The sequence below is a fragment of the Gallinula chloropus genome, assembly GCF_964237585.1.
Source record: "Gallinula chloropus genome assembly, chromosome: 34".
Lineage (NCBI taxonomy): Eukaryota > Metazoa > Chordata > Aves > Gruiformes > Rallidae > Gallinula > Gallinula chloropus.
The window spans coordinates 588221-599631 of NC_140119.1; the positions used below are offsets into that span (position 1 = coordinate 588221).

At 51.6% G+C, this 11411-nt stretch overlaps 1 protein-coding gene across 1 annotated transcript; it reads right to left on the minus strand.

Annotated features, from left to right (window-relative positions):
• Window positions 1-312: 312 nt before the first annotated feature.
• LOC311202998 (olfactory receptor 14I1-like) lies at window positions 313-1924 on the minus strand (the record flags this gene model as incomplete). Its single annotated transcript, XM_084277636.1, has 3 exons — window positions 313-468; window positions 1112-1297; window positions 1622-1924. The coding sequence occupies 3 exons, from the start codon at window positions 1922-1924 to the stop codon at window positions 313-315; spliced, it is 645 nt and encodes a 214-aa protein (XP_084133762.1).
• Between the last annotated feature and the right edge of the window lie 9487 nt (window positions 1925-11411).

Consider the following 11411-nt stretch of genomic DNA (forward strand, 5'->3'; position numbering starts at 1 on the left):
CAGAGCAGCCTGGACAGGCTGGATCAATTGGCAGAGGCTTTATGGGGCTTGGTCATGAGCTTTGGTCACAATAACAACAGGCAGGGTTACAGTCCTGGAGCAGAGTGGCTGGAGAGCTCCCTAGAAGTACAGGATATGGGGGTGTTAGCCGAACATGAGCCAGCGCTGTGCCCAGGTGGCCAAGAAGGCCAGCGGCATCCAGGCCTGGATCAGGAATAGTGTGACTGCCAGGAGTGGGAAGAGATTGTTCCATTATACTCAGCTCTGGTGAGGCCACACCTTGAGTACTGTGTCCAGTTTTGAGCCCCTTGCTCAAAGAAGGACGTTGAGATGCTGGATTGTGTCCAGAGAATGGCAGAGTAGACAGTGAAAGGTTTGCAGCACAAGTCCTGTCAGGATCAACTGAGGGAACTGGGGCGTTTTAGTCTTCAGGATGCTGAGGGAGACCTTATCACTCTCTACAAGGACCTGCAAGAAGGATATAGAGAGGTGGAGGTTGGCCTCTTATCTCAGATAACAAGCGATAGGATGACAGGGAATGGCTTGAAATTATACCAGGGGAGATTTAGGTTAGACATCAGGAAGAATTTCTTTATGGAAAGGGTATTCAGCTATTGGAACAGGCTGCCCAGGGACATGGTGGAGTAGCCATCCCTGGAAGTATTACAAAGGTGTGCAGATGTTGTGCTTGATGACATGGTCTGGAGGTGGGCTAGGCAGGGTTCGGCTGTGGTTGGACTTCGTGAAAGATTCTGTGACTTTATGTTTGTTACACTTCAAGGAAATTCCTGTTCTGTCATGGTGGGAAAGCACTGCCATTTCAGACAAGTGGTCAAGTGATTCAGTTGATGAAAATGTTCTTATAAATATTTAATAAATGTCAGGAGAAATTTTAAGAAAGAAAAATTTGTGCAACTTTTCAGACAGACATGATGCAAAGAGAGCACAGCCCTCATGGTCAGTGATAAGCAGAAGAAGATGAGCAGTTCATTGTTGCTTAGAAACATCCAGTGCTCAGTTTCCACACAGCATCCTTCAACTCCTGGTTCCTCATGCTGTAGATGAGGGGGTTCACTGCTGGTGGAAACACTGAGTAAAGAAATGACAATACCAGGTCCAGAAATAGGGAGGAGATGGAGAGGGGCTTCAGGTAGGCAAAGAAGGCAGTGCTGAGAAACAGGGAGACCACGGCCAGGTGAGGGATGCAGGTGGAAAAAGCTTTGTGCCGTCCCTGCTGCGAGGGGATCCTCAGCACAGCCCTGAAGATCTGCACATAGGACACCACAATGAACACAAAACACCCAAGATCCAAACAGGCACCAACCACAATGAGTCCAGTTTCCCTGAGGTAGGCAACTGAGCAGGAGAGCTTGAGGATCTGGGGGATTTCACAGAAGAACTGGTCAACAGCATCACCATGGCAGAGGGGAAGGGAAAATGTACTGGCTGTGTGCAGCAGAGCATTGAGAAACCCACTGCCCCAGGCAGCTGCTGCCATGTGGACACAAGCTCTGCTGCCCAGGAGGGTCCCATAGTGCAGGGGGTGGCAGATGGCAACGTAGCGGTCATAGGCCATGACAGTCAGAAGAAAGTACTCTGTTGCGAACAAAAATACAAAGAAAAAGATTTGAGCCACACATCCTGTGTAGGAAATGGCCCTGGTGTCCCACAAGGAATTGGCCATGGATTTGGGAACAGTGGTGGAGATGAAGCCAATGTCAGCAACAGAGAGGTTGAGGAGGAAGAAGTACATGGGGGTGTGGAGGTGGTGGTCACAGGCTATGGTGATGATGATGAGGCCATTGCCCAGGAGAGCAGCCAGGTAGATGCCCAGGAAGAGCCAGAAGTGCAGGAGCTGCAGCTCCTGTGTGTCTGCAAAGGGCAGGAGGAGGAACTGGCTGATGGAGCTGCTGCTGTTGGACATCTGTTGGTGTCAGTTATGGAGACCTGTGAAAAGAGGAAAAGACACAGTGAGAAGTGATGGAACTCTTCTTTTAGGAAAACGTCTTCTAATTCTTAGGGAATGCCCTCAGATTGACTCCCTGTATTCAGGAAGACATTGCCAGGTCCCTTTTGGGAGGTCTGCTTTCTGCTGGCTTGAGTGTGCCACTGCTGGAAGGAGGGTCAGCTGTGGTCTCTCCAGAACTCAGTCCTGCCTGGCAGCAGTCAATAAACAGAAGGATGGTGGGATCTCAGATTAAAGCCCCTGTGGATAGGAAGGAGCTTTTCAGCACTGTCACTCCAGTTTCACCTGAGGGCAGAGCAGAGCTTTGGTAATGGTGGGACAAAGGCAGCAAGGACAGGAAGGGAAACAGCAAGAAACAGTCCAGCCAGGGCTGCAAGGACAGGGACAGACAGACACGTACTCGCAGGTTTCTCAGACTGAAAACATGCAAGTCTTGTCTCAGAGTCTGTGTTGGGTGGCAGAAACCAGGGTGTTGCTGTGGGAAAGTATCAGCATGGTGGGTGATGTCAGGGAGGTACCAAAACCCCGCTAACAGGGCATTATGGGAGCAGCTCCTTCTCCCTCCCTGCCAATGTATCTGCTGCCTGCAGCTGCCCCTGCAGCTTCTTCTCTTTGCCCATGTCACCTCCCAGTCTGTGCTCACAGACCTCATCCAACCTGCCCTGCACTCAGCTCTGCTCTGCAGACCCCTCCTGGCATCAGGGCACTGCCCCAGGGAACCTCTGTGTGCACAGGGCTCAGGCAAAGCTCCAGAGTCTTAAGAAGATTTGAGTTTTCATTGCATATTCTTTGGGGAGATATAAGTTCTCATCTGCCACAGCACAGCCCACAGGAGAAGAAAAGTCAAAGCAGACACTGCCTTGCAGCAAAATGCTTCCTTGAATTTTTTTTCCAAGTCACTTTGGAATGTGTCAAGAATCAGCTGCAGTTGGGAGCAAAGCTGACCCAGGCAGCATTTTCTTACAGAAGAAGGAACCTGTGCTGCCCTTCCCTGGGTCACTCCTTCAACCCACAGCTGCTGTCTCTATTGCTGTGGAAAGCCCAGCAGGCAGGCTGAGTTCTGACCCTGGCAGCAGCAGAGTCCCTGCCCCAGCACACAGACCCCGGGGGCACAGGGACCCTGCTCACAAGGACAGCCCTGGGCACTCCTGGGTGCACACGCTGCTTCACATATCTGCAGCCATGCCCAGGAGAAGACAGCTGTCCTGCCCTGTCCCTCTGATGGGGCAGAAGGGCATCCCTTCCAGGCAGCACTTTCTGCTCCTAGAGAGAACCTGTCCTCCTGACAGACCCCACACACTGCCCCATGTCCCAGCTTTAGGAGATCCCTCCAGGAACAGAACCTGCATTGCCCTGCACCCACAGACATACCATGGACATACTCACAGGTAGAGTGCTGAGGATATTTCTCCTCCAGTGAGCTCTCAGCATCCATCAGCTCTCTCAGCCTCACAGGTGTCCCCTCGGTGCCTACAGGCAGTGTCCCCAACCCTGTGTGCTTGGCAGAGGAGCTGCTCCTGGGCAGAGCTGTCTCTCTGCAGTGCTGCAATATTTCTGAGCTCCTACTCTCCATCCCAGGAGCCCAGCCCAGCTCACAGCAGAGGAGCAGGTGAAGACATCATACCCTCCATCCCCTCTGGGCTCCTCCCTGGAGCTCCAGGGAACCTGCTTGGAAAGAAACTGAAGTTCTCACTGACATTCCCTCCCCTGGCTGGGGAGAAATCCTTGTGTCCAGCAGAGTCCTTTCTCCTGATCAAACCAGAGCTGGGCAGGACAATCACCTTTCCTTGTCTCTGCATGAGACAGGACCCCCAGGCAGGGACAGGCAGGGGTCTCTGTCCCCCTGCAAAGGTTAAGGAGCATGGCTGCCTGGGACCTGTTGGGAATTACTGAGGGTGGAGGCCAGGAGAGAGCTCCTCAGACACCAACCCCTATTGTCACCTGAAGGGCCAGAGGTGGTCCAAGAGACATGAGTGGGTTCAAGGTCCAATAGAGCAATGCTGCCTGGGAAGAGGAGCATTTTTGAGCCTGGTGGGGAATTCCTTTGGCCAAATAACAAGACACCAGATGGTCACAGGTAGGACCATCCATATCCAGAGGCACCACATGTCCAACAGCAGTTCCATCCGTCTCCTGGCCTTTACCCATGGGGGCAGCAGCTCCTGCACTTCTGCCTCTTCCTGGGCATCTTCCTGGCTGCTCCTTTGGGCAACAGTTTAATGATCATTGTTATAGTCTCTCCAACATTTCCCCCTCCCTCAGCAGCCAGTCCCTGGCTGGCAGAGTTTGTGGAAGGATTTGGCCATGTCGTAGGGCAGTTATCACCTCCTACAGCCTGTGACTTTACAGCTGCACAGGCAAACAACCCTGGCAAACTGACACGCCACCTGATTGATGGGTGCCTTGACTACATCATCCCAATCCCATCCCAATCCCATCCCATCTGTCCTGGATCTTGCCAGGGAAGAGTTAACCTCCCCAGGCAGGCAGCACAGGTGAGCTGAGTTAGCCCAGGCTGTTTGCCACACCACTTGACATCACTCCCCCAGAAAAGGGACTTGGGGAGGGGCACTCTTGGGTGCCTCCAGGGCAAGGAGTGCAGCCAAGTCATCAGGGTGCTCATCATGTTGTGCAATTACTGGGTCATGACTGGGTATAAGTGAAATTCACTGTGGGCTGTTCTCCTTTCATGGTGATTTGGTCAGTAAACTGTCCTTAGGTCAGCCCACGGAGGCTCTGTCTGTTTCTCCTGTGGAAGTGAGGGAGCAGCGTGTGCTGCTCAGCCACTGGTTGGAGCTGAAGCACCACAGCCCTTTTTGGAGCCCAAGGTGGGGCCTGAAGCTTTGTGATAACGGTAGAGGATGAGGTGAGGGGTGCTTTCTCCTCCCCTTTTCCCTTTAGGCTTTTTACAGCATCTGTTGAGAACGTTGACTATCCCTGGGATGTTCAGACCAGCATATGTGTCTTGCTCTCTCTCCTGAATGTCTGTCTGGACCTATGTGTTACCAACAACTGCTCCAAGAATATTGCCAAGAGGTCTTCCCTGGGCTGAAGGTTCAGGGGTGGCATGGGGTGTGGGAGGGCATGAAGAAATACCTAGACAAGAAAAACAGATCCAGAGGCACTGTGGCTGCCCAGGCCTCAGAAACCAACACCACAGCTGAGCCAGAAAGAACCCTTACAACAGGCACTGGAGCTACCCGTGCCTCAGAGAGTGCAGCTCCTCCAGTCTCCCCAACAAGCACCATGGGTGCTCAAACCTCAGAGGCCAACCCCAGAGCTGATCCAGACAGCCAACCAGTACGCCTGTCAGTCACCTCTATCCAGAAGAAGAAATACATGGAGAAATCAGTCCTCATCGGGAGAGATGCTGATGAACTGGGACCATTGCAAGGCCCTGAAGAGGCAACACCAGGGGTTATAACCCGATCCTTGTCCTTGAGCTGAGAGACATGAGAAAAGACTTCAGCCGCCTTCCAGGGGAGCACATCATCACCTGGCTACTGCCATGCTGGGACAATGGGGCAGGCAGCAGAGAGAAGGCAGGGAGGCCAAGCAGCTGGGATCCCTGTCCAGAGAAGGAGGCAGTAACAAGGCAATTGGAAGGAAGGCTCAAGCCCTCAGCCTCTCGAGGTGACTTCTATCAAGTGTAAGGGCAGGGTACCAGTTCATTGAAGATGTTGTGTATTGGCCAGACCAGTGGATGGCCATGGAGAGAGATATCCATTATCTGAGGGGATTAGCCATGTGAGAGGTGATTTAGTGTGATCCTGATGATCTGCAGCTCTGTGCATCCTGGGCATAGACTTCCTCTGGAGAGGGCACTTCAAAGACCCAAAAGGGTACCAGTGGGCTTTTGGAATAGCTGCCTCAGAGACAGAAGACATTGAACAAGTGTCTCTTCTGCCCGGGCTGTCAGAAGACCCTGCTGTTGTGAGGCTGCTAAAGGTTGAAGAACAGCAGGTAGCAATTGCTACCATGATGGTGCACAGGCAACAATACCACACCCAACAGAGACTCCCTGATTCCCATTCAGAAACTGATCATCAACTGGAGAGTCAGGGAGTGATTGGTAGAACCCGCTCACCCTTCAACAGTGCAATCTGGCCAGTGCAGAAGCCCAGGGGAGAGTGGAAGCTGACACTGGAGTATTGTTCCCTGAATGAGGTCACGCTGCCTCTGAGTGCTGCAGTGCCAGACCTGCTGGAACTCCAGTGTGAACTGGAGTCAAAAGCAGCCAAGTGCTACACTACAACTGACATTGCAAATGTGGTTTTCTCAACCCTTTGTTAGCAGTATACAGGCCACAGTTTGCTTTCAGTTGGAAGAGAATCCAGTACACCCGGGATCGACTGCCCCAGTGCTGGAAACACAGCCCCACCATCTGCCATGGACTGATCCAGTCTGCATTAGAGCAGGGTGAAGCCCCAGAGCACGTACAGTATATTGATGATGTCATGGCATGGGACAACACAGCAGAGGAATTTTTTGAGAATGGGAAGAAAATGATCTGAATTCTGCTTAAGCTGGTTTTGCCATCAGAGTAAGAGCAAGAGACCTGCTTAAGGAATCCACTTATTAGGAATAAAATAGCAGGATGGGTGTCATCAGATCCCATTGGATGTTATCAATATAATAGCAGCTATGTCTCCACCCATCCACAAAAAGGAGACACAAGCTTTCCTAGGCACTGTGGGGTTCTGGAAAATGCATATCCCAAACCACAGTCTCATTGTCAGCCCTCTCTACCGTGTAACCTGGTAAGAGAACGATTTCCAATGGGGCCCAGCGAGAAGCCTTTGAAGAGATCACACAGGAGATACTCCATGCAGTAGCCCTTGGGCCCTTCCAGGCTGGGCCAGATGTAAAAAATGTGTTCTACAGGTCAGCCTGGGAGAATGGCCCTATCTGGAGTCTCTGACAGGAAGCACCAGGGGAATCTCAAGGTCAGCCTCTGTGGTTTTGGAGTCGGGGTTACAGAGGATCCAGACACTCTAACAGAAAAGGAAATACTGGCAGCACAGGAAGGGGTTTGAGCCACTTAAGAAGTGATTGTGACTAAAGCCCAGCTCCTCCTGGCACCCCGACTGCCGGTGCTGGGCTGGATGTTCAAAGGGAAGGCCCCTTCTACACAACATGCCATTCATGCTACATGAAGCAAGTGGGTTGCACTTATCACACAGCAGGCTGGAATAGGAAACCCCAATCACCCAGGAACCCTGGAAGTGATCACAGACTGGCCAGAAGGCAAAGACTGTGGAATATCACCAGAGGAACAGGTGACACGTGCTGAAGAGACATCACTGTACAGTGATCTGCCAGAAAATGAGAAAAAATATGCCCTGTTCACCGATGGGTCCTGTGGCATTGCTGGTAAACATCAGAGGTGGAAAGCTGCTGTATGGAGTCCTACACAAGTTGCAGAAGCTGCCTGTGCAGAAGGCAAATCCAGCCAGTTTGCAGAGGTGAAAGCCACCCAGCTGGCTTTAGACATTGCCAAAGGAGAAAAGTGGCCACATATGTAGCTCTATACTGATGCCTGGATGGTGGTCCATGGCAGATGGTCTAAATAAAAAATGATGTTATGAACCTCCCAAATACTCTGAAAATGTAAGATCTGGGCCTGGTGTTGAAACAGGGGTGGATAATTTCCTGGTACTGGACAGGCCATAGTTCACCTCCCCAAGAAGCCAGCACAGGTGACCTGAGTTTGCCTGGGCTGTTTTCCACACCACCTGACACCACTTCCCCATAAAAGGGGCTGGCTGGGGAGGGGTGGTCATGGCACGGTGCAGCATTCTGTTATTGTTGGGTTTGTAAGGTACTCTCTGTGCTATCATTGGGTGGGAGTGCAATTTGGGCTGTTAATGTTCCACTTTTATGGTGCTTTTGTCTCTAAACTGTCCTTATCCCAACCCACAGAGGCTCTGTCTGTTTCTCCTCCGTGAGTGAGCGATCAGCATGTGGTGCTCAGCCATTGTTTGGGGCTGAACCCCCACAGTTTCCAAGCCACAAGCAGTGAGCTTCTCTATGAGAAAGTTCTGGAAAACTGTGTCCAATGCCTTGCTAATGTCAAGGTAGACAACATGCAGAGCCCTTCCCTTGTCCAAGAAGCAGGTCACCCTGTCATAGAGGGAGATTCAGTGGGTCAAACAGGACCTGCCCTTATGAACCCAAGCTGACTGGGGGGTTCTTCATGAACTGGGTAATGCTGCTCAGGATGTTCTGCTCCATCAGCTTCTCTGGGACTGAAGTCAAACTATGAGGCCTGTAATTTTCCTGATCATCCTCCTGTTCCTTCTTATATAGGGGGTTATGTTGACTGATTTCCAGTCTGATGGTACCACTGCAGTCATCCAGGACTGATGGAAAGTGGCTTGGTGAACCCCCCTTGCCAGCTCTTTCAGCACCCTTGGCTGCATCCCATTCAGCCCCACAGATCTCTGCACATCTCTGTGGTGCAGCAGGACCATCTCCTCCTGGATTGAGGTGGGGTCATTGTGCTCCCTGTCCCTGTCTCCCAGCTCAGGGAATTGGATTCTCTCTGTACAACTGCTCCTATTACTAAAGACAGTGACAAAGATTTCATTAAGCACCTCAGCCTTGTCCTCATCTTTCCACAATGTTTCCTCCTGAATCTGAAAGAGGATGGAGGGTCTCCCTGCACTTTCTTTCATTTAAATGGAGGACAGATGAATTTCTAGCTGGGCTTTGGACCAACAATGAGGAGAAACTCTCATCCTGTTGTTCTTCCCTCAGCATTACACATCCCACGCTGCCCCAGGAAGAACCTGAGCAATGCCTGAGAGATATGACCTGTCTTCCCTGGACTGGAGGTCAGGGCTTGGCCTTTCTGCTTCATCAAACCAACCCAGGGCTTGCTCAGCATCTCAGCTGCTTGTACATTGCCTTTGCCTACCAGCCAACATGGCCTCCAATTACCTGTTCTAACGAGTCCCTGGGGAGGCTCAGCCAGCAATGGCTCTCAGTGGGTCTCATTAATACTTCAGTGTATTTTGGCTTCTACTTTTGACATGGAGTTTCTTCTGTAATTTCCTCTCAGTACCTGAGCTTCAAGGACTCAGCACCAAATGCACCCCAGAGATAATTAAAAAAGCAAGCCCTAATGAGCTATGTCTCTTCATGTAATTATATTCAGGTCTTCAAGAGATGTACAGATCATTGAAGCTGTTTCAAAGGGAGCTCAGAGTAAAATTGATTTCTTTTTAAGGGTGTAGGTTATTATTTTCACTGTAGAGGAGAGGTGACAACCTCTGACTGAGATTGATCCAGGGTGCCTCCTAAGGACGTCTGGACTGGTCTGAAAAAGTGTCCCTTGAGGCAGTGGGGACAACCTTGCTGCACATCTCCACAAGCCCACCATGACTCTCACCAGCCAACTGGGACTTGCATCCCTTGTCCTTACATCAGGTCTCTCTCTGCACTCCACAGTGGGGCATTACAGCCCCTCTGTACCAGCTCCCCTGCTTTCCTTAGAGAACTGGCTGCACACAGGCAGCACACAGGGAGTTATTTTCCCAACAACAGAAGAAACCTGACAAGATTCCCCATTAAATTCAACACTCCTCACCCTGTGCCAAGTGCAATCTGCCACCTGTGAGGTTCACCTGCCACAAAGCTTAACCCTGTGAGAGATGTTCTAGTGAGGAAGGAGACTGTGAAATCACCACAACTCAAGAGTTGGCTAATGCCAAATGAGTCAGACAACTGCCAGAAAGGCAAGGGTTTAACTCCCTGAAACTCAGAGCAGCAGCTGGATGGTTCAGAGGTGTCTGAATGGTCCAAGGGAAGGGAAATCTGGAGAGCCACCAGAAGCACTGGTGTGCAGATCCACTGCCAAGTGGTGATTTCAGACATGGTCATAGAATCATAGACTCTCCTGAGTTGGAAGGGACCCATAAGGATCATCCAGTCCAACTCCTGGCTCCACACAGGGCCAGCCAAGTCATAGCACGGGACTGAGCGCATCATCCAGATGCTTCTTGAACTTGGTCAAGCTCAGTGCTGTGACGCCTTCCCTGGGCAGCCTGTTCCAGGGCCTGACCAGCCTCTCAGTACAGAACCTCTCCCTCATATCCAGCCTAAACCTCCCCTGCCACAGCTTCATGCTGTTCCCTCAGCTTCTATCACTGCCCACCAAAGAGAGATCAGCACCTGCCCCTTCTCTCCCCCTCCTCAGGATGCCACAGACTGCAATGAGGTCTCCCCTCAGCCTCCTTTTCTCCAGGCTGAACAAACCAAGGGACTTCAGCCTCTCCCCATAAGACTTCTCCTCCAGACTCTTCACCATCCTCATTGTCTCCTCTGGACACTTCCCAATATTTTTATGTCCCACTTGTACTGTGGTGCCCAAAACTGCACCCAGCACTTGAGGTGAGGCTGCACCAGCACAGTGTAGAGCAGGACAATCCCCTCCCTGGACCGGTTGGCAATGCCATGCTTGATGCACCCCAGGTTACAGTTGGCCCTCCTGGCTGCCTGGGCACACTGCTGGATCGTGTTTAACTTGTTGTCTACCAAGACCCCCCAAATCCCTACAGTTTCTGACCCCCCAGTCTGTATGTGCAGCCAGGGCTGCCCCTTCCCAGGTGCAGGATCTGGTGCTTCCCCTTGTTAAACTCCATGGTGTTGGTGATTGCCCAGCTCCATGACCTGTCCAGGTCTCTGCAAGGCTTCTCCACCCTCAGCAGAGTCCACAGCTCCTCCCAATTTGGTGTCATATGCAAATTTACTCAAGACCAGCCCAGTTATCTGGTCATTTCTGAAAACATTAAAAAGAATCACAGAATCACAAGGTTTGAAAAGACCTTTAAGATCATCAAGTCCAACTGTTTCTGTCCTAATTTAAACCATATCCCTAAGTACTTCATCTACCCCTTTTTTTGAACACATCCGTGGAAGGTGACTCAACCCCCTCCCTGGGCAGCCTGTTCCAGGTCCTGATAACTCCTTCAGTAAAAAAATCTTCCTCACATCTGATCTGACCCTTCCCTTGTGCAGCTTGAGGCCATTTCCCCTTGTCCCATCTCCTGTCCTCTGGCTGAAGAGACCATCGCCCACCTCTCTGCACCCTCCTGTCAGGGCAGTGATAAGGTCTCCCCTCAGCCTCCTCTTCTCCAGGCTGAACACCCCCAGCTCCCTCAGCCGTTCCTCAGAGGATTTGCCCTCCAGCCCCTTCCCCATCCTCATTGCCCTTCTCTGGACTCACTCCAGTGCCTCAATGTCCTTCTTATGGTGAGGAGCCCAGAACTGGACTCAGCACTCAAGGTGCAGCCTCACCAATGCTCAGCACAGGGGCACAATCCCCTCCCCAGACCTCCTGGCCACACTGTTTTTGATACAAGCCAAGATGCCGTTGTCCTTCCTGGCCTCCTGGGTGTGGCAGAATGGCTTGAGAAGCCAGGCCATGAGCCTGTGGAGCAGC